Raw genomic sequence first — 24,686 nt, forward strand, 5'->3', positions numbered from 1 at the left:
GACAGAAACCTGGCTAAAACAAGATGATTACATTACTTTAAACGAGTCTACACCCCAAGATTACTGTTACATACATGAACCGCGTCCAAAAGGTAAAGGGGGAGGTGTTGCTACAATTTATAGAAATATTTTCAGTATCTCTCAGAGGTCAGGTTTCAAGTATAATTCGTTCGAAGTAATGGTGCTTCATATAACGTTATCCAAAGAAACAAGTGTTAATGATAAATCCCCTGTGATGTTTGTACTGGCTACTGTATACAGGCCACCAGGGCACCATACAGACTTTATTAAAGAATTTTCTGATCTTCTATCGGAGTTAGTGCTGACTGCAGATAAAGTCCTAATCATTGGTGATTTTAATATCCATGTTGATAATGAAAGAGATTCGTTGGGATCAGCATTTATAGACATTCTAAACTCTATTGGTGTTAAACAACACATGTCAGGACCTACTCATTGTCGAAATCATACTCTAGATTTAATACTGTCACATGGAATTGATGTCAGTGGCGTTGAAATTTTGCAGCAGAGCGATGATATCTCAGATCATTATCTAGTCTCCTGTATATTCCATATAGCTAAAGCTGTAAAGCCAACTTCTTGTTACAAATATGGTAGAACCATTACCTCTACCACAAAAGACTGCTTTATAAATAATCTTCCTGACTTATCTCAGTTCCTCAGCATATCCAATAGCTCAGAACAACTTGATGATGTAACAGGAACTATGGACTCTCTTTTCTAGCACTTTAGATGCGGTTGCTCCTTTACGCTTAAGGAAGATTAAGGATAAGAGTCCAACACCGTGGTATAATGAGCACACTTGCGCCCTAAAGAGAGCAGCCCGGAAAATGGAGCGCAGCTGGAGGAAAACTAAATTAGAGGTATTTCGTTTAGCTTGGCGGGAAAGTACCCTATCCTACAGAAAAGCATTAAAAACTGCTAGATCTGATTACTTTTCATCTCTTCTAGAAGAAAACAAACATAACCCCCGGTATTTATTCAATACAGTAACTAAATTAACGAAAAATCAAGCATCAACAGGTGTTGGCATTTCCCAAGAGCATAGCAGTAATGACTTTATGAACTACTTCACTTCCAAGATCGATACTATCAGAGATAAAATTGTATTCCTGCAGCCGTCAGCTACAGTATCGCATCAGATAGCATATCTAAATTGCGACCAATGCTCTCAACGTCAAATGCAGAAATGTTAATTCATGCGTTTATGACCTCAAGGTTAGACTATTGTAATGCTTTATTGGGTGGTTGTTCTGCACGCTTGATCAACAAACTACAGTTAGTCCAAAATGCAGCAGCTAGAGTCCTTACTAGAACCAGGAAATATGATCATATTAGCCCGGTTCTGTCAACACTGCACTGGCTCCCTATCAAGCACGGACAGATTTTAAAATCTTGTTAATTACTTATAAAGCCCTGAATGGTTTAGCTCCTCAGTACTTGAGCGAGCTCTTATCGCATTATAGTCCTCTACGTCCGCTGCGTTCTCAAAACTCCGGCCGTTTGATAATACCCAGAATATCAAAATCGACTGCGGGCGGCAGATCCTATTCCTATTTAGCACCCAAACTCTGGAACAGTCTACCTAACACTGTTCGGGAGGCAGACACACTCTGTCAGTTTAAATCTAGATTAAAGACCCATCTCTTTAGCCTGGCTTACACATAACACATTAATACGCTTCTATTATTCAAATCCGTTAAAGGATTGTTAGGCTGCATTAATTAGATCAACCGAACCGGAACACTCCCCATAACACACGATGTACTCGTTACATCGTAAGTTGAATGGCATCTACGCTAATATTTGTCTGTTTCTTTCCTAGTCTGTTTCTCAGTCCGTATCCGATCAAATGGTGGATCAGCACCAAGAGATGATGTCTACAGCCCTGATCGTCAGCGGAGACCAGGACACCCAGATGACCCCCAGAGATATATCCCCAGATATATCAACCAAAAATAACAAAATAACTCAAATATAATAAAATACCTAACTACATAATACTACTATTGTTAGAAATTGCAACAAAATTAAAATAGAAATATAAACTTTTGAACTGCGGGTTTCGTCTGGTCAGAGGACAACTGGCCCCCCGACTGAGCCTGGTTTCTCCCAAGGTTTTTTTCTCCATTCTGTCACAGAGGGAGTTTTGGTTCCTTGCCGCTGTCGCCTCTGGCTTGCTCAGTTGGGGACACTTAATTTCTAGCGATTATCGCCGATTTGATTGCACAGATACTATTTAAACTAAACTGAGCTAGACAATGACATCTCTGAATTCAATAATGAAATGCCTTTAACTGAAAATTGAGTGTTTAATCTTATCATTATACATTACTGACACTCTATCCTCCAATTTGATACTGTTAAGTGCTTTGACACAATCTGTATTGTAAAAGCACTATATAAATAAAGGTGACTTGACTTGACTCTAACAGAAATAAAGTCAGTCTGGTTAGTAATGGGTGAAGCTGGTGCTTTTGTGGTGTTGTTTAATCCTCCTCTGCTGAGATCTTCAGAGATTTAATGTCTTTTATCTTTAGCTGATTTCATCTAAGGCTGTGGCTGCAATCAGTTGTATTTTTTGAGATTATGTTCGTCTCTATTTTTTCTGTTCTCTTCTTTCCTTCAGTGATTGTGCTTGTTAACAATCTTAGACAAGCTGAGAGGACTCTATAAATTATATAAGAATATTTTGTGGCTCAGATAAGGTCCAGTGTGGTTTATTTCTTTGCTCTTGGCTGACATGTGACATTGCTATGGCCTGCTTTTGGCCCAGATCTGGCAAACAGGTTCGGTCCGCCCAAGTGCCATCATTCCACGCTACATGTGGGCCAGATCATCATTCCACATGTGCCAGATGTGGGCCGGATCTGGGCCGACAATATATTGCTATCTGGGGATGAACTATGCAGACATACTCAAAGTTTCACAGAGCAAAGTAGCAATAAGGCAGATATTGTAAATCCTAAAGATCAGAGAAAACAATTATTCCAGCTGGTATCAAGATGATTTAAATAAAATACTGCAACAAAGTGATGGTCTCTCTGCACTATTATTTGTGGCTTACAATACCTTCTGCACACTTGCACAAATCTCCTTTACACAGTCTGTATAGAGCGCCATCTTCCCTTTCAGGGTGGTAGAACTTTGTACAGCGTTTATCTAAATAAATAAATAAATAAATGTTTTAATGCAAGGAGGTCAACCGATTAAAAATGCTACTGTAAATGATTTCATGACATGCAAGAGACATTATTCTCAACAAATATCATATAACAATGTCTGTCAAAAAAATCCCACAAATAAAGATAATTTGAAGGCATTATTGTGGCAAGTAAGTAAATCATTGACTGGGCACTAAAATACTGTATTTGTGCAGGATTGCCAGTAGTTTCCCATGAGGGGTAGGGTTAGAGTAAGAATATAAAACATAAAGTTTACACAGTATAAAAACCACTACACCTATGGAGAGTCCCTGAAAACCACATAAACCAACAGCTCACCTGGTGAATAATATTCATATATCGTGACTGCAGCAGGTTGTAGCAAACCCACTTTAAACGTCTGGCGCATTTTGAAAGCAATTGTTTCCATCTCTTTATGAGAAACCTATTAAGATAGAAACCAAATCAACTTTATTACATGATATAGGTTGGACTTTCAAGTTACAAGCAAGTATCAAAGCATACCACAAGTCCTCAAAACCAAGGGTCAAGAGCCCAACTAAAGCAAACACTGCTCTCCATGATGGTGGCATCATTTTAACCAATAAAATATCAACATCTGATCCTCTGCAATTCTCAATAACAGCAGGTGTTCATCGATAACGCACAATCATCATTTAATAAGTCACTTATTTATCTCATTAACTTTAACTCTTTGATGACTTGGGATATGACTTGAAGACTTGATTGTGACTTGAAAGTCCCACCTCTGATGATAAATATCCTATTGTGCACTGTAAGCTGGCCACATTAACATTTGCACAAGCGACAAGTAATAACAAATTAATACAAATAAAATTGAAAACAATTTTTATAGGGAAAAAAATAAAATAAAATAAAAACTTTTTTAAATGATCAGGCACCACAGTTTGCTGACATACAGTACCTTATTTAAGTATAGGATGAGGGATCCTCGCTCTGAAAGAACTTTATTATTTTCATATTTCTGAATGTATCTCTCCTTCCCTGAAGACAACTGAGGACAACAACATAAGAAACAATCTCAATCCATGACACGATCAAAATGTGTCCTGTCTGCAGATTTCTCTTCTATATACAGATGTGAACCATCACTGTATCAGTTTATCGTCAAAATACCTCTTTAAGATCACTTTCTTCAACATCAAATCCAGTCGGTAAGCCAATGTCAAGAATAGTCATGGTGGCATCAGTTTGATTATTTTTGTAGCTGTGAAGACGGAGATCAAAAGCAGATTTTATTAAACAGTTTTGTAATTTTGCTTCATCTACTCAGTCTGTGTTTAAGGCTGTTTTCACACTAGAGCTTTTGGTGTGAACCCAAATCCATTTGTTCTCAGCATTATTATATTATAGTAACACAGAGCTGCTCATCTATGTCTTTGTAAAGCGAGTTACATCTGTGTCAGAACGCAGTGAAACTAGAGTCTCCGCCGGAGATTATTTAGTTATGATTGTAATCGGCTGTCGGTAGTATTCACGCTTATGACACAAACAAACCGCCAATGTGGGAAAAGTAAGGCAGGATCGTACTTGAACTCTGACCAATTAATCAAACCAAGTGTGAAAATAGCCTAAATGAGCACAAGATGATTAATTACAAATAAATGGTTTATTTATATAAACATAAATTTGTTAGGATATGTATACATACACAAAACCCATAATGAAGTTGTAGCTTGCATTGGCTCCTTGTTTTGCTAAAGGAAAACAAAAGCATTTTGTCAGGCTTTCCTTTGGTTAAGGAAATACAAAAAAAGAAATAGTAACAATTAAAATGAAAAAGTAGTACATAAAGGCAATAAACCCAGAATCATTAGCCCGTTTTCACACAATCCTGGTTAATTACAATAAAATTACTGTGAAAATGACCATTGTAGTGGACAGCACATTCCAGAGCCCAGGCAGGGCCCCTCTCTGACCACAATAATGGACAAAGGTTTGCTACATTTTGATTGGATCTCGGTGGACTAACATAAGCCCTCTTAGAGGGCAAGAAGAAGACCTTTGGTACAAAGCCTGGGAAGGACGGGACTTCCTATTGGTCAAAATGCAGTTTCTGCCCTTCACCCACCAGCAGACTGATTCCTAAGGTTTTGGCTTATGACCGCCATAAAAATTCCTTAGGACCTCTGGATGCGGCAGCAGTGGGTGAAACAAAGAGCCCACTGGGGCAAAGTTATGTCCAGTGGACGTCTTTTTATGTCTTTGCAGACGTTGAAAAGACATCCACTGCACTGTTAGACCTTACCAGGCATTTTTACATTAATATATTGGCACCACTGTTGCCAGCAATTTGCTGTTAATTGTGCAGTTATTTACTGTTGTCTAGTTTACTGTATTTTATTGTTAAGATACCATGGACTAAATTAAGACTCGTGTTAACTAGTTTCATTTTTAGAAACTGACTTCCGTAAATTAGCCAACTACCAATTTAGTTTATAAACTAATATTTTTAACATGAACATATCACTACTTTGAACATATGTAATTTGAATTTACTTAGAAATAACATTTTTAAAGTGAAAATAACAGAATTAAAAACAACCATTAAATTACAAAAAAAAAGAGAAATTTCTTGCAGATAGCATCTAGTTATCCACAGCACCCACACATGTGCAATTTAGCTAAAAGATATTCATTACTTCAGCAACTACACAACTACTGCCCGTAAATAAAACAACATGTATCATATTGTACTGAAGCACAGGCTCTACTCTTCAGCACAACGGTAACTTCACAGAACTCAGACAAACAGAAACTCTTTAAATCCCAACAGAACATTCAACACTAACAGATCTCTCCTATATCATTGTGTGTAAAAACACATAGAATAACACTTAATTTCAACATTTACTCTCCTTTTATTGAGATCAAATAACTTTTTTTTTCACTGTTAGATTTTACAGTGCATTGCTGTTTCTTGATTTTACAGTAAACTGCTGGCAACAGTGTTGCCAGTGTATTACTCTTTTCTAGTTTGTTTGCCATAAAATTAATTAACAGTTTATTACTGTTAAAATACATTTTGTGGGTGTATCTTTTTATCTTACACATTTAACCCTTTCAACCCCTCAGGAAAATCCTGTAGTGTCCACATTACAAAGAGAAAAAGTAACACTGACGTGGGGTTGCAGTGAGATAATTAAGTGAATATGTAAGTGATTGTTGAGTATTAGTGATGAACACCTGCTGTTAACAAGTAGAATCACTGAAGTAAAGAGGAACAAGAACAGAACACCGAGAGACGAGCAGAAACAAAACAACTACAACTGACTTCCAGCCATTACACATTATTACACTTATTACTAACCAGTTTGACTTTATGTCATACATCAACGTAAGTTCTTATTGAGCTCTTAAGCTGTTATTGAGAATGAATAGCATTTCAGATATTTGTGTTTAATGAAAATGTTTGGTCTGAATTACCATTTTGGTGGTCAGTGTTTGCTTCAGTGGGGCTCCTGATCCTTAACTTTTAATATCAGCTGTTTTTCTGGCTGTTGTGGTTGTGTGTTTACAAAGCACATTTATTATAGTAAAAACAGAATAAATCTTATCAATGATTATTGATGAGTTGTGAATATTTAGTATATGAATATTGATGATGAAATGCTCATCAAGTAGTTCCTTGATTCAGTAATGTAGTTCTGTGTCTAATACCTCACCAAACATAAATTAAGACTATTAAATTTCATAACATCACTGTGAAGCTACAAGAGTTACAGCAACAATCAGTTATAAAAAAGAATTATTGAAAAAAAAAAATTGCAATTTGACAAACACACAGACGTCTAAAATCAGTGTATGATTCTCAACAATGGTAGTGATTAAAAAAAGGAGAAAACGATAATGCAAATATAGAAAATAGTAAGACCATTCAGCTGCATAATTTATTCATGCCTGCAGTGCATGCTGGGAGTTTCATTTTATGCTGGCATTCAGCATGCATTGCGGCATGAAACTTGTGTCACCATTGTTGATGTTTGTGAGTGTCTAAATGATGCAGGCGTTTAAAATAATAATAATAATAAAACAAAATACTGGTAACTGAACCCTTGTTCAATCTTATGCTGTAGAACCACATAACTATTGCAGTCAATGAAAAACAAATAAAACATCCATATAATTAAAGGTTTAACACTGTACAATATCAAAAATCCAGATTAGCCTTTTCTTATAACAGCATCATCATAACAAACAAAATCACTTAATTAAGTTTTTCTTGGCATAATAAAGGTGTGTTTTAATCACATAATGACACCAGACAAAAAATGTTACTTGGTGAGAGTCAAGGTTCAAGAACCCAACTGAAGCAAACAATGACCTCCAAAATGGTAACTACGCTATGTATTATTCTCAATAAAAACTGTTATTGTTTTAAATGAAAACCAATCTGGTTTCACACTCAATGTGAAACTGTCTAAAAGCTTAAGCTGGATGTCAGTTGTTGTACTTGTGTTTCTGCTTGTTTCTCTTTTTTCCTGTTCTTGTTTCTCTGTCCTTCAGTGATTCTGCTTGTTATCATCAAGTGCTCATCAGGGTCTGAATCCACTTACTTCCTTTTATTCACTCAGTCAAGTAAACTAATGTAAGGAATAGTGAATGAGGGTATAGGATGTGATTTTGAACACAGACTCTGAGTGTCTAGTTTGAGCTGTTAATTCACAGTATGTTACTGTAGGCTGTTATCTAAAAAATGACAAATATTACCCAGAATACATTGTTTCTACAGCATACTACTGTTTTTTTTTTTTTTGTCTGTTTTTTGTTTTTTTATAGAAAATTGTATGTTACTGTCAGAATTTGGCCGTTTTTCTACAGCAAGGGTTAACAGTAGTGATGGTGAAATGAAGCTTCATGAAGCATTAAACTTTTCAGCCAAGTGGTTCACAAAAGGGTTCATTTCTGGTGGCTTCATTTGCTCACAATACCACCTGGTGGCCAAAAAGTGAAAAACAAGCAGATATATTACAGACAGAGGTGGATAGTCCAGGGGTCAGAAAGTAAAAGTCCTGCCATATGTTTATTCCACCCATGAACTCAGCAGCTGATTTCACCAGAGGAGGAACCAAGTCATTCCTTTCTAGTCACAAGCAAGTCTCACGTCAAATCCCAAGTCCTCAAAGAGTTAAAGTTAATGATATAATTAAGTGACTAATTAAATGATGATTGTGCATTAGTGATGAACATCTGCTGTTACTGAGAATTACAAAGGATCAGATGTTGATGTTTTATTGGTTAAAATGATGCCACCATCATGGAGAACAGTGTTTGCTTTAATTGGGCTCTTGACCCTTGATTGATCAGCTAGTCACCATGAGCTGGTTTGATTTTGTCCAAAATAACCTTTGTTTACTTATTTCATTTATATGCTCAGGTTTTGCACAACCAACCCTGTGACACTACAACATGCAAATAGTTTTTCTAACAGTTGCAGTGTTTTAAATTTAAATCTATGTAATGCATATACAAATCTGAACTCCAGTACTTGCTAGACACACACAGACATCAAGAACCAGCATATGAATCTCAACAACGGTGACAATCAACAAAAAACTCCTATCATGCACTGTTGAGGATCATATGATGAATGTTCATGTCTAAAAGCCTAGTAAAGAATTAATTTTTTTTCTCTCAATATTGAAGCATTATGGTGGCCTTTGCTTAACAGGATTTTTTTTTTCTTTAATAGTCATATGTAGTTAAAGCCAGAGAGATTTAAACCAATAACACTCGATAACGCATAAGCTAACCTGCTACTTCAGGGTTTGATTCAGCATTGCACAAAAGTTTGTTGTGAAACAATATTATTTAAGTCATTAAAAGGGCCGAGAGACAAACTAAAGCAAACACTGACCACAATTATGGTGGCAATGTTTTTTTTTTGTTTTTTTTCTTCCAGTTGATTTCATCCAAGGCCGTGGCTGAAGTCAGTTGTAGTTCTTGTGTTTCTCTTTGCTTCAGTGATTCTGCTTAATAACAGCAGGTGTTCGTCACTAATGCACAATCATCATTTAATTAGTCGCTTAATTATCTCATTAACTTTAACTCTTTGAGGACTTGGGATTTGACTTGAGACGCTTGTGACTTGAAAGGAATGACTTCCTCCTCTGGTGAAATCAGCTGCTGAGTTTATGGGTGGAACAAAAATATTGCAGGACTTTTACTCTTTGTCTTTTACTTTCCACCTCTGCAGGCAAAAGGAGATGATCACACAGAATATGTTTTTGAATTTAAAAACATGAGACAAATAATAATTACTGATAGTACTGCAGTTACTAGTATGCAATACACTGCAGAGCCGTACAAGAACTGATTTACCAGTATTTTTTAAAAGGTCCTTTTCACACATGATCTCTTAACAGTAGTTTACCAGGAAAGTATTTGTGGGTTAAGTGCAGTGTGAAAAACTTTAATGTATGGACAGTGCCAAAGAAAGGGCAGAAACTCAATCTTACTTTCAGGGTCTTTCTTCATATTAACAGTCAGATTAAAGAATGTACAGTCAGACTTCTTCTCAACAGGTCTGGCGTAGTACAGCTTAAGAACCTGAAAACAACAGCACGTCTCAGATCAGATGTTCAAACGCTTTAATCATTACTGTTGACTGTATAAACGCTCATGAACACTCACTGAGAGAATGGCTTTTCCAGTTCCTCTTGCAGTTACAGTGAAGTCCCTGTTTAAGTCCATCTGTTAAGAGAACACAGACATACTTGAATCGTCAAAATAATATCCATGATGTAATAGAGACACCTGAAGATTTCATTGACTAAACACAATGCTAGAAAATTAATGTGATTGTAGACAATTAAAAACAAACAACGAATGACAATGTTCCCATAATACAGTAAAAATATTTCAAATGAAATATTGAGCGTAGCTATAGCAGAAAACGTTGATTTTTTTAAAAGTATTTTAGGTATTTATTTTGGTAAAAGGTGTTTAGTTCACAAATGGCATGCAATGCATTATGAAAATTAATTAGGAAATTGCATGCAAGTACAACAAAACCAGATAACAGTGACACCTACAGATAAAATATGTGTAATAACATTTGAATGCATCACATGACAAAGCTATACACAATTCAAAATACATTACAAACATATTAAGCTGCTGTCTCATTTAAAAAACAAACAAACAGAAACATCAAGAATCAGTGTATGAATCTCAACAATGGTGACAATTATAAGCTTCAAGCTGCAATGCAAGCTAGGTAACTAGTCTCTGTGCAGTGAGTGCACTTTGACCTTACATTGTGACCATAGTACAGAGAAGGGTATAACTGCAGCCTGGAGCTCTCCAAATGGGGGCGGGAACTCCAAAAAGGGGTGGGAGCTCCAAAATAGGGCGTGGCTTCCTCCCATTGACAGACAGGCACATGACACGCATGCGCAATTTTTTCTCCCAATCAACTTCAGCGCAAACTCCGCACCATAGCTGATTCTAAAGATTTTATTGGTTGTGTCAATCACAGTGTTCATTTAATTTCCTACACTATGCTACAAAAAATGCTAACCCCTAAACCTACCCCACACCTGACCCTAACCTTAACCAGTGAAATTGGCTGCACGGCGGGATTGGCGCTGAAAAGAAAGTTGCAGTTCAGGAGATAAGCAGTGTAATATTTTGTAAGGTTTTATCCTTTATTTATCAATTTTAGCTTCAGAGAACCAAATCGTAGAAATGTGGTTCTGATCTGATTAATTGATATTAATCAATATTGTATAATTTATACCCTATTAACAACTCGTCCCGCGAGTATTAATATAGTATAAATCAGCAATGCTTCTTATTGTTGATAAGAATACAGAATTGATTGGGAAATTTGCCTGAGCAACAGGTAACACGATCTATGGCAAATAATTTAACGATTTGAAAATCAACGCACCAGACTATTCATTAAAAATGAATCGAGCGTTTATTTACTATTCTAGGGCACAATACAAATAACCAAAACACATACACACACATACACATATTATGGCAAGATCAAAGCAGTTTGAAGGAAGGTAACTATTCTCTTTTCTTGAGAATTAAGGACGACCTTATGGGGACGTCACAAACGGAAGACTCAGTTATTGTTATCTTTTAACGATTCATTCAATTCAACCAGCTTCAGTGAATAAGAGATTTGTCTGTTTTACTTGCTGTGAGTTTGAAGTTGAATTGAAGGCTGTACTTCTTGAAGGGTTGCTGAAGGGAAACCCAGGACCTTTCCTGCTCACGTTTTGTTGTCGCGTGACGTCACTCGGGATTCCTCCTTTGGATTTGATGACTCTCTGGCAGCGCGCGAATAGCGAGTTTGAAATTCTTACGCAGCAGCTTTGCAAGTTTTCTTTGGTTAGACGTGGCCAGGGTGTCGAAGTCTTTTGATGATCAGCCAGATGTTTCACAGCACGATCGAGGGGCAACGCCCAGACTTTCAGCCACGTTTCTTTCAGTTGCACCAGTTGTTTCACCCCGTTCTTTTTTCTGAGCTTTGGTTCAAAGTTGGGGTGTCTGTTTTTATCGGACAGAATTAAGTCCATCCTAGTCACTGTCTGACCCAATCACATTGTCTCTGTAGGGCGGAGCCCCGCCCAACATGACTAATATTTCGTCATAAATATGTCACCTGAGACACAATATCCTAGCAGATTTCTACAAAGTGTTATAATCATACCTTGTGATGCTAAAAGTCAACATTCATCTATTTCAATGTACTGGAATCAGCATAACGTGTAATTTAATATCAAACATGAGGTACTTATATTGAATACCTATAATTTTATCCACTAAACGAGTTAAGTCATAGATTAAAAAATATCCTAAATTCTGATAACTACAGTCAGATATATGAAACATAAAATACCACATTCGTATATGTATTGTCTCTTAGATATATTGCTTTTAATAGCAGCAGTCTTTTCCAAATTGTGCTTTTGAAAGAAACTCTGTGTGACTAGAGTTTCTTTGTTGTCCGAGCACAAGAGGCGGCATCGTCTTGGAATGCAACTTGGAAAAGGGGGTTTGCTCTGGGGTCACCAGGATGTCTGTGCTGTAGGTTTGTTCAAGTCTGGTTAACATATATCTGTCTTTCCTTGTTGATACCATCATTGAATTATGGTCAAAAGCACTCAGGGGATTTAGGGAGGGCCTGAGCTCGAACAAGTCCAGATCCCACGTGCTTTGTACTGTCTGTTTATTTGACTTTATTTATAGTAAACTGGTCAAGACCAACATTGAAAATCCTGTGCTTCAAAGAATGGCCAGATGTTCTCCTCCCACCTTCATGAGATGATAAGGAGAACAGACCGGAAACTTAGTCAGATACCTGGGCGTTGGGTTGGTCATTTGTAACTTTTACGAGCTGATGAAGTTAGATTAGTTTCCAGTGGAATGTGACTTAAGTTACACATATGTGTGCGTTCTTTTCGACCAGGTTCTACAGCAGTTAATATGATTATGCGATATGAGATCTTCGAGCCATTCATAACTCCACAACCGGACCTCACCGGACAATGGCACCTTTTTAGTTACACCCAGATTCACTACCCCATCCTACCCTGTGAATTTCAAGCCCCGGGATGCCCCCGTTGCTTAAAACAAAGCGATAGAGTAAAATCTTTCCCCTGCACTGAGCTAGGGACAGAGGTGGACAGTAACGAAGTAAATTTACTTGAGTATTGTACTTAAGTACACTTTTTGAGTATCTGTACTTTACTCAAGTATTATTTTTTCTGGAAACTTGCGACTTTAACTTCATTACATTTGAAAGGTAAATATCGTACTTTTTACTCAACTACATTTATATCAAGGTCCCCAAGTCGAAAGTCGTTATATGTAGCAGTTTTTACAGTGTATGCATTTTCAGATTCACTGAACCCTTTTTTTCCTGCGAAAATCCGGCCTGCAATCTGCCAGGACCTTCCTGTGTTGCCAAGTGTTACAGTATTTCTAAGCCTGCAGTTTTCCGCCTAGCTTTGAATGTACATTTGGCTGATTTTTTTTACGCAAAGCTGGCAACATCGGGATCTTCCCCACTAAACTAATGTACATTTACATTAAATTTACATTTAGTCATTTTGCAGACGCTTTTATCCAAAGCGACTTACAATTGGGGAATACATAAAGCGGTTCATCCTGAAGAGGCAATCAGAAAGACGAAGTGCTTGCAACACCAAGTCTCAGGCATTGTTCAAATAAGTACAAACTACCAAAGGAAGGAATAAGTAAAGAGAAAGATTTTTTTTTTTTTCTTTTTTTTGTTTAAGTTTAGGATGAAGTCAAGTGCTGTCGAAAGAGATGAGTTTTCAGTTGTTGCTTGAAGATTGACAGGGATCCAGCATTCCGGATAGGGGTGGGAAGATCATTCCACCAGCCAGGAATGGTGAACGAGAATGTTCTGGAGAGTGATTTTGAGCCTCTCTGTGATGGTATCACGAGGCGTCGCTCACTAGCAGATCTCAGATTTCTGGAGGGGATGTAGATTCTTAATAGAGAGTGCAAGTAAGCGGGTGCTGAGCCTGTGGTTGTTCTATATGCAAGCATCAGTGTCTTGAACTTGATGCGAGCCGCGACTGGTAGCCAGTGCAGGGAGATAAAGAGAGGTGTAACATGGGCTCTTTTGGGCTCGTTGAAGACCAGTCGTGCTGCTGCATTCTGAATCATTTGTAGAGGTTTGACGGAAGTCCAGCCAGAAGAGCATTGCAATAGTCCAGCCTAGAAATGATAAGGGCCTGGACAAGAAGTTGTGCAGCATGCTCTGTCAGAAAGGGCCTGATCTTTCTGATGTTGTATAGTGCAAACCTGCAAGATCGAGCAGTCTTTGCAATGTGGTCTTTGAAGGTCAGCTGATCATCAAAGGTTACACCAAGATTTCTGACCGAAGTTGATGGGGTTATTGTTGATGAACCTAACTGGATCGTGAAGTCATGCTGTAGAGTCAGAGTGGCAGGGAGGACAAGAAGCTCAGTCTTTGCCAGGTTGAGCTGCAGGTGATGTTCTTTCATCCATGCCGAGATGTCCGCCAGGCAGCCTGAGATCCGTGCAGCTACCGTTGGATCATCTGGTTGAAAAGAGAGATAGAGCTGTGTGTCATCAGCGTAGCAATGGTATGAGAATCCATGTGCCTGTATGATGGGACCCAGTGATGTAGTATATGTGGAGAAGAGGAGGGGTCCAAGAACTGATCCCTGAGGAACCCCAGTGACCAGTCGATGTGCTTTGGATACCTCCCCTCCCCAGGCCACCCTGAAAGACCTACCAGTGAGATAGGATTCAAACCAGCGAAGTGGAATCCCAGTGATGCCCAGTGATGAGAGGGTGGACAGGAGTATCTGATGATTGACAGTGTCAAAAGCGGCAGATAGATCCAGCAGAATGACTGATGATTTGGAATGGGCTTTTGCAATTCGCAGGGCTTCAGTGACTGAGAGTAGCGCAGTCTCGGTTGAATGGCCACTCCTGAAACCTGACTGTTTAGCGTCCAGTTTGTCGTTCTGTGAAAGAAACAGTGAGACCTGGTTGAAGACAACTCGTTCAAGTGTTTTCGCTATGAACGGAAGGAGAGAGACAGGTCTGTAGTTTTCTATAAGAGAAGTGTTTAATGTAGGTTTTTTGAGCAGTGGGGTTACCCGAGCCTGCTTGAACGCAGTGGGGAAGATGCCTGTGAGGAGGGATGTGTTGATGATGTGTGTGAGTGCAGGTAAGAGTGTGGGTGAGATTGCTTGGAGAAGGTGTGAGGGGATTGGGTCAAGAGGACATGTTGTAGCATGGTTGGAGAGGAGAAGTTTGGATACTTCAGCCTCCGTCAGGGGACAGAAGGAGAAGATGGGAGTTTTAGCAGTGGATGTGGTAGGTTGAGGGTCCTGTGTGCGTGGAGGTGAAAACTGACCACTGATCGATCTAGTTTTGTCTGTAAAAAAAGGCTGCGTCAGCGCTCGGACCTCTGATAAATACAGCCTAACACACTACAGTGAAAACAGCTGTGGCCGGCTTCTGATTGGCCCAGCCAATAGCCAAGTGCAAATAGCTCAAGACGAAACTAACACTTTGCTTGCAAGGAGCAATGAAAATGATCCAGGTTCCTTCTTAGCCGAGGTGCAAATTATTATAATTACCAGTAAGTGCAATCAAACATAAAAACCTCAACGAAAATGCAGAATAGAAATAGATGGGAAACGAAGTATTCCTTCCTAACAGTAAGTAAATAATTTAAACAACAGATCTATGACCAAGTATTGCAACACTTACGCGCTGCTGTCCGTCTCTTCTGGTGACTAAACGTCCGCACTAGTGCACAGCTAAAAGCGCTCTAAAAAGGCATGTGTTAACTCATTAAAGCCCTTTAGAAAATTAACCATGTTTTTACTATAGTAACCATAACTATGGTATTTGCAGTAAAATCACAGTATCCACAAATTTACTATTATCTCACTATAGTAACCATAATTATGCTATTTGTAGTAAGACTTCAGTAACCACAAATTTACCATAGTTTAATTATATTAACTATAGTTTAATTTAAACTATGGCAATACAAATGGTAGGCTAATATATCTGTCAAAAATGGCTGCCCTCACTTTACCATATATATATATATATATATATATATATATATATATATATATATCTATACTGTATATATATATACACATACACACACACACTGTATATATAAACTTAGGCCTACTGGTAAATTGCTGCTAAAAACTGGTCAGCGAAGTATATAAATCTGAATATTATGTTATTGTCAAAACACTGCACATAAATACATTTTTTTTTTTTTTTTTGAAAACAAATGATCAAAAAGTAAGCTAAATGAAAACTTTGGAATCTAAACTGGGAATCAATAAGAATTTAAATCAATAAGCAGAATCATAATCTGAATCTGGATAAAATTCAAACAATACCCAACCCTAGCCACATGCTGTGAAGTTAACTGATTTCTGAGCATTTTATGAACACTGATCAGTTGATGGAGAGTATGTTCCAGTTTTCTGAAGAGACTAAAGGTTTGTTTTCCTTTCAAAGTTTACTTTGTTTGCCTAAAATGAACCATTTCATTGACTTCAATATCTCTCTGAAAAAGAACTTTGTAACTTTTAAACAAGTATTAAAATGAGTTCAATGTAGTTGCAGGAGTGTTAAATAAAGATGATTATCTTCATGCAGTTGTTCCATTTCAATAGGTTTTGTAACATAAAAGCTCTTAATTCCAAAGATAATACAAGCTAATCAATGTATTCAGTAGGTTGCATTAGTGGCATAAGGTATTGTAAGTATACAACAATGCGACAATAAAACAATGCATTTACTTTTTACGTTTGATACATAAGTACTTTTAAAAACATGTACTTCCGTACTTTTACTTAAGTAATAATCTGTCTTTACAACTTTCACTTGTAGTGGAGTAATATTTGACCAGTGTTATCTGTACTTTCACTCAAGTAAGGAAGTTTTTCAGCTTTTCAGCCAAGTGGTTCATAAAAGGGTTCATTTCTGGAGCCTTCATTTGCTCACAATACCACCTGGTGGCCAAAGAGTGTAAAACAAGCAGATATATTACAGACAGAGGTGTAAAGCCCAGGGGTCAGAAAGTAAAAGTCCTGCCATATGTTTATTCCACCCATGAACTCAGCAGCTGATTTCACCAGAGGAGGAACCAAGTCATTCCTTTCTAGTCACAAGCAAGTCTCACGTCAAATCCCAAGTCCTCAAAGAGTTAAAGTTAATGATATAATTAAGAGACTAATTAAATGATGATTGTGCATTAGTGATGAACACCTGCTGTTACTGAGAATTACAGAGGATCAGATGTTGATGTTTTATTGGATAAAATTATACCACCATCATGGAGATCAGTGCTTGCTTTAGTTGGGCTCTTGACCCTTGACTTCCTGTGTTAGATCTCTCTGTAACACTGCATGTGCTGTGCAGTGAGCAACTGTTAGATGTTTTCGCATGATGAGATAATCATCAGGTATTAACCTATTTATATCCTATATATATATATATATTTTTTTTATTATTATTATTTATATGTTCAGGTTTTGAATAACCAGCCCTTTAAAACTATAGTATTCAATGAATGCACTGTTGTAGTGAATTAATTTTAAATCTATTTAATGCAAACATTTAAACTCCACTGCTGATTAGACACACACAGATATCAAGAACCAGCATATGAATCTCAACAATGGTGACAATCGACAAAATGCTTCATGCTGCAATGCATGCTGGGTAAAACCATAGTAAAAACTCCCTTCAAGCACTGCAGCATGAATAATTATTGTCACCACTGTTGAGGATCGTATTATAAGTGTTCATGTCTAAAAGCCTGAGCAATATAGTTGTTGTTTTTTTTTTCCAATATTTAAGCATTAAGATGGCATTTGTTTAATAGTAATTTTTTGGGATTTGACTTGTGATTTGAAAGGAATGACTTGGTTCCTTCTCTGGTGAAATCAGCTGCTGAGTTCATGGGTGGAATAAACATATGGCAGGACTTTTACTTTTTGACCCCTGGGGCCTCATTTATAAAATGTTGCGCAGAAACCATCCAAATGTTGATCTTACGATAATTTCTTAGATTTGCGTACGAGCGATTCTTAGAATGAATGTACGAACAGAAATCGCGCGTACGCCTCTCTTTCAGATGTGAAATCTCCCAGTCAACAATTTGATCTCACAGTGATCTCACCATGATCTCACAGGATACTCGTGATGAGGTCACAATGTGAGGTAACAGTGAGTTAAAAGTGTAACCTCACAGCGCCCTCACTGTGTGCTCATACTAATGGTCAAAGTGCACTCACTGCACAGAGACTAGGCACCCAGCATGCATTGCAGCATGAAGCTTTTGATTCACCATTGTTGAGATTCATACACTGTCATTTAAACACAAAGAGAAACATCAAGAATCAGAGTAGTTAATAATGTTTGTGTTTTATGCTTTTATAATTCTCCATAAATGATTATGAAAGTGAAAGTGACGTGACTTGGAATTTGGGCTCTGCAACTAACCCATCCAAAGTGGGCAGCCATTTATGTTGCTGCGCCCGGGGAGCAGTTGGGGGTTTTGTACCTTGCTCAAGGGCACCTCAGTCAGGGTATTGAGGGTGGAGAGAGCACTGTACATTCACACCCCCCACCTACAATCCTTGCCTGCCCAAGACTCAAACCCACAACCTTTGGATTACGAGCCTGACTCTCTAAACATTAGGCCACAACTTCCCAAGACTGCATATGGAATCTAGGTGATGACTGTGTTGTTATCATCAATAATAAACCAATATCACCTGGTTGCAGTCTCTTTTTGGGTTTCTTTGCCATAACAAATGTGCTTTACAAACACAGTTACAGCAGCCCCAAAAAATATAATGTTATAAAGTCAAGGGTCAAGAGCCCAACTAAAGCAAACACTAATCACTATGATGGTAACATCAAACAAAACAATAAAACATCATGAGTGAATAATGAGTGAAGCTGTTGATTTGTTTATTTAAGTTGATTTCATCGAACGCTGTGTCTGGAAGTCAGTTGTATGTTTGGAGACATTCCTAATGAATGTCATTAACATATAAAATATCACCAATCATCATAATTTAGAACAGCGAGCTGCAAGAACAGATTACATTTTCAAAAACCTGCAGTACTCCGACAATAAAAAGTGCGTACGTCTGCTCAGACCCTGATGTGACGCTAAGCACTTTTCCACGTCAAAGACCGTTTTTATAAATATGAGCGCTAGAGTGGATTTAAGTGTACGCACACTCTAAGATCAAATCTGAGCGTACGCACGCTTTATAAACGAGTCCCCTGGACTTTACACCTCTGTCTGTAATATATCTGCTTGTTTTACACTCTTTGGCCACCAGGTGGTATTGTGAGCAAATTAAGGCTCCAGAAATTAACCCTTTTGTGGACCACTTGGCTGAAAAGCTGAAAAGCTTCATGAAGCTTCATCTGCCCATCCCTAGTTATACCTAGTTGGATAGTCCAGGGTGCACTCTGGGGCTACTCACTCTGTCACCATTGTTGAGATTCATATGCTGGTTCTGTCTGTGTGTGTCTAAATAGTACTGGAGTTTAAATTTAAATTTTTAAAATTATTAAAATTAAAAATTAATTCACAATAACTATTACAACAGTACATTCATTGCATACTGCAGTTTCACAGGGTTGGTTATTCAAAACCTGGACATATAAATAAAAATAATACCGTATGTATATATTGGATGTAAACATGAGGGTGGTATAATTTTATCCAATAAAACATCAACATCTGATCCTCTGTAATTCAGTAACAGCAGGTGTTCATCACTAATGCACAATCATCATTTAATTAGTCTCTTAATTATCTCATTAACTTTAACTCTTTGAGGACTTGGGATTTGACGTGAGACTTGCTTGTGACTAGAAAGGAATGACTTGGTTCCTCCTCTGGTGAAATCAGCTGCTGAGTTCATGGGTGGAATAAACATATGACAGGACTTTCACTTTTTGATCCCTGGACTTTAAACCTCTGTCTGTAATATATCTGCTTGTTTTACACTCTTTGGCCACCAGGTGGTATTGTGAGCAAACGAAGCCTCCAGAAATTAACCCTTTTGTGAACCACTTGGCTGAAAAACTGAAAAGCGTCATGAGGCTTCATTTGGCCGTCACTACTCACAACTATTAGTTTTAAAACTTTTTTAAATTTGGTTTAAATCCCGAGACACACTGAACAATTTTCGGTTGATCCAGATGAAAGATTGGCATCGTGTAACAATTGTGGCGAATCAGAAATCCATATGATGATGATTACTCTTTGCAAAGAAGATATTAAACGTTAAGATATCAGTTGCAGCATGAGTCTTTTAATCAGAAGAATACCTTCAGGAACCGTTATATTGAACTTGAACCATTTTGAGCAGTTTTGATGAGATACTCACCCTGTCTGACCGTGTAAGATGCACATTATTTTGTTTAATGATCCACCTGACAGGTTTTCTTCTCCCTTGCACCGACAGCTCCACCTCCAGATTTAAATTTTGTTTGTCCTTCACCTGCGTGTGATACTCTGCCAAGGCCTGGAACACCATGATGGTTGCCTAGAAAGACAGAAAAGCATTCACAGACAGGGCTTCAGACTGCTACTAAATTGTAATGATGGAAGAAATAAAGCTTTTTGAAACATTGAACCAATAATTGAACCAATTATTTTACAAAATGAATCACTGTAGCAGATTTTGTGCATTTGTGTTAAATGTGTATAGGCTACTGTTTTTAAACCACATAAACCGTATAATTACTTTTTACAATGGTAGCGAGGTATCACTCATTTGTAGATCATGTTAACGGCAGGTTTTACCTGCCATCAGCATATTCTACAAATGTATGATACTATGGAAGACCAGTGCTTCATTTTAATAAGAATATAATATTACCCAGTCAACAATTTGATCTCACATGTCACCATGAGCTCACAGGATACTCGTGATGAGGTCACGATGTGAGGTCACAGTGAGCTAAAAGTGTAACCTCACAGCGCCCTCACTGTGTGCTCATACTAATGTGAGGTCAAAGTGCACTCACTGCACAGAGACTAGATACCCAGCATGCATTGCAGCATGAAACTTTTGATTGTTGCCATTGTTGAGATTCATACACTGATTCTTTGTATCCCCTGCCTCATCTTTAATGCGACTTGGGAAGAATGAGTCATTTCTGAGAGTGATTCATTCAGTCGCGCATGCGCAGCATCCGTAGGTTCTGCACTGAATAAGTTGCTTGTTTATCATGTGACAGCCCCATACACGCAACCTATGCAGTGAAAGCTGGAAAGAGAATTGATTAGTTCATATCTTCGGGTCTGAGTTGTTCGTTCATCACGTGACAGCCTCATAAGCTAAACCTATTCAGTCTGAGGGAAAAAATACTTCATAATAATAATAATAACCAACTCTTTAGTTTATTACCTTTGTTACCACATTCAGTGTTATGGAAAAGAATCATGACAGAAATTCACATTTATAAACTGTAATTAGAAAGCTACAATTTGAGACCAGAAACGCATCACGTAACTGTAAGAGTAAGTAATAATAATAATAATAATAATAACTATGCACCCGTTTGTAAGGAAGCTTGTAAATTAACTAATTTATCTGTCCAATGTTGTCACGTCACGTGACAAAAGAACCGAACGACTCGAAAGACTCGGGATATGAACTAATCAATTCTCTTTCCGGCTCTGACTGCATAGGTTACACGTATGAGGCTGTCACGTGATGAACGAACGACTCAAACCCGAAGACTTGGGATACGAACTAATCAATTCTCTTTCCGGCTCTCACTGCATAGGTTACACGTATGAGGCTGTCACGTGATGAACGAACATGTCAAACCCAAAGACTTGTCAGATAAGAGTGAGGTGAGCTAATAATAGAAGACCCAGGTAAACAATGAATTAATCTTTTCTGTTTCTTATAGCATTATAGTTTGTATTGTTTGTAGTGTGATGAACGTTTGCATAAGTAGTAGATGTGTTAGGGAAGTAGCATGTAACATTTTAATTATATTTTGCAAAAATGAACGAAATGAATGAAATAACTCGAAAAAAAGATTCATTTTGCTGAACGAGACTCAAAGGTCAGAGTCAGTAAAATGATCCGAACTTCCCATCACTACTTTGTTGTTGAACGACAGATTAGTTAATGTTTGTGTCTTACACTGTTATAATCCTTCATAAATGATAATGAAACTGCTGGATTTTGTACTGTATAATCACACAGCTATTATATTAAGAAACTTTAGATTAATAAAACCTCCCCAAGACTGCATATGGAATCAAGGTGATGATTGTGTCGTGATAATCAATAACAAACCAATACCACCTGGTTGCAGTCTTTTCTTGGTTTTCCTTGCCCTAATAAATGTGCTTTACAAACAAAGTTATAGTAATCCAAAAAAATATAATGTTATAAAGTCAAGGGTCAAGAGCCCAACTAAAGCAAACACTAATCACTTTGATGGTAATGTCAAACAAAAATAAAACATCATCATCTAAATCTCTGTTAATTCTCAATAAGCACTTTTGTAGATGTCTGTGTTGGATTACAAATTTATAAAATGTTAAATCTAGGTTCCAATGTAATAGTATACAAACTGAAGAAGTTATATACATTGTATTTAGCATTTACGGTGAAGATGGTGACATAAGATGAACGATTCTGTTGAACAAATTTTGTAGCAAGAGGTTCCTGCCAGTTCCTGTTCTCGTATTGTAAGTCAAATGAGCCAGATGACGGAGACTCTCACCTTTTGTTTGTAATTGCTCTTGGGGCCCCTGCCTCAATCTTTGGGCAGTTATGCTGATTGGATTAGGAGTGGTTAAATGGGGCAGGTTGCTATACCTGAATACTTCATTTGCATGCTTTGTTTAAGGTCGTCACCCAGGTGCTTTGTATCCATTCCTAAGCACTGCCCCCTAAATGTATATAAACTACAATGTATCACTGCTTTAGTTAGACTTGGATGACTACAGCGACGCACAGCGAGTTCTCAATAAAGAGTAACTTCCCAGTCAACATGTGAGATCACGCGATGATCACAGTGATATCACATCATTCTCATACGGTGATCCTCACAGTGTGAGTAATATATGAGCTCATTGTGAACTCAAAATGATGAGCAGGTTGAGAGGAGGCAGCTCAAATATCAGTCGCCGGGGGACATTCTACTTCCTGTTTCTCAAAACTATCACAGAGATATCACAGTGCTCTCACATGATGAGCTCATGAGTGCACGCCCAGCTAACAGATTTCTGTTATAAGAAGCTTCTCCAAACATACAACTGACTTCCAGACACAGCCTTCGATGAAATCAACTGAAATAAACAAATCAGCAGCTTCACTCATTATTAACCAGACTGACTTTATTTCTGTCAGACATCTTCAAAAGTGCTTATTGAGAATTAACAGAGATTTAGATGATGATGTTTTATTGTTTTGTTTGATGTTACCATCAAAGTGATTAGTGTTTGCTTTAGTTGGGCTCTTGACCCTTGACTTTATAACATTATATTTTTTGGGGCTGTTGTAACTGTGTTTGAAAAGCACATTTGTTATGGCAAGGAAACCCCAAAAAAGACTGCAACCGGGTGATATTGGTTTGTTGTTGATAACAACACAGTCATCACCTAGATTCAATATGCAGTTTTGGTCTTGGGAAGTCGTGGCCTAATGGTTAGAGAGTCAGACTCATAATCCAAAGGTTGCGGGTTCGAGTCTCAGGCTGGCAGGAATTGTAGGTGGGGAGTGTGAATGTACAGCCATCAATACCACGTCTGAGGTGCCCGTCCCTGGGCGCTGTAGTATAAATGGCTGCCCACTGCTACGGGTGCGTTCACTGCTGTGTCCGTGCACTTTGGATGGGTTAATTGCACAGCACAAATTCCGAGTCATGTCACTTTCATAATCATTTATGAAGAATTATAAAAGCTTAAGACACAAACAACTACTCTGTTTCTTGATGTTTCTCTTTGTGTTTAAATGGCAGTGTATGAATCTCAACAATGGTGACAATCAAAAGCTTCATGTTGCAATGCATGCTGGGTACCTAGTCTCTGTGCAGTGAGTGCACTTTGACCTCACATTAGTATGAGCTCACAGTGAGGGCGCTGTGAGGTTACACTTTTAGCTCACTGTTACCTCACATTGTGACCTCATCACGAGTATCCTGTGAGCTCATAGTGACATCACTGTGAGATCAAATTGTTGACTGGGTTCTGTATGAAAGATATCCCAACGTCTCCTGGTCTCTGCTTCGACGAGGAAAAAAGTTTCCAACAGTTTTGGTGCCGTGACCCGGATAGAGCTCCTCACCTGAATCCAGATTGAAAACTTCAAGTTCAACAAAGATCTGACTTCGTTCCAGACTGAATCTTTCTGTACAACCAAGGGTTGGTGAGTGCCACTCTATCCAAAAGAACCTTTAAGACCAGTACAGATTTGTTATCCTCTGCGCCGTCAGAGAAGAGTTAACAGACAGCTGTAGGGTTTGGTTAACTAAGTTATACTCTAAAAATGTCCTTTTAGAGATGAAGGTTATCCTCTGTTCAAGCAGGGAAGATTAGCATTACGTGCTAATGTTGATTATCCTCTGTTTCGGCAGGGAAGAATTGGTTACCCTCTGTTTCGGCAGGGAAGAGTAGGTTATCCTCTGTTCAGGCAGGGAAGATTAGCATCACATGCTAATATGTGTTACCCTCTGTTTCGGCAGAGAAGAATTGGTTACCCTCTGTTTCGGCAGGGAAGTTTAGCGTAAAATGCTAGTAATCTGTGTTATCCTCTGCTTTGCCAGGGAAGGTTAACAATAGTTGATCTGTGTTAACAAGCGTATCCTCTATTGATCAGAGAAGTTTTAGTGTTTTTGATTGTGTGGTAACAAAGAAACTCACAAAATGTTTAGAAAGAATGCTAGACTGGT

At 38.0% G+C, this 24,686-nt stretch overlaps 1 protein-coding gene across 1 annotated transcript in view; it reads right to left on the bottom strand.

Moving 5' to 3' along the window:
- Positions 1–24,686, bottom strand: part of LOC131526119 (complement C3-like) — a 204,714-nt gene that overhangs the window by 25,414 nt on the left and 154,614 nt on the right. The window contains exons 30-37 of the mRNA XM_058754266.1: positions 20,153–20,311; positions 9,861–9,920; positions 9,686–9,776; positions 4,879–4,924; positions 4,344–4,434; positions 4,132–4,221; positions 3,525–3,630; positions 3,094–3,183 (exon numbers count right to left, since the gene is read on the bottom strand). Of these exons, the coding sequence (XP_058610249.1) occupies positions 3,094–3,183; positions 3,525–3,630; positions 4,132–4,221; positions 4,344–4,434; positions 4,879–4,924; positions 9,686–9,776; positions 9,861–9,920; positions 20,153–20,311 (733 nt within the window). The remainder of the gene's footprint in view (positions 1–3,093; positions 3,184–3,524; positions 3,631–4,131; positions 4,222–4,343; positions 4,435–4,878; positions 4,925–9,685; positions 9,777–9,860; positions 9,921–20,152; positions 20,312–24,686) is intronic.

This window comes from Onychostoma macrolepis, chromosome 01 (genome assembly GCF_012432095.1).
Source record: "Onychostoma macrolepis isolate SWU-2019 chromosome 01, ASM1243209v1, whole genome shotgun sequence".
NCBI classification, from domain to species: domain Eukaryota; kingdom Metazoa; phylum Chordata; class Actinopteri; order Cypriniformes; family Cyprinidae; genus Onychostoma; species Onychostoma macrolepis.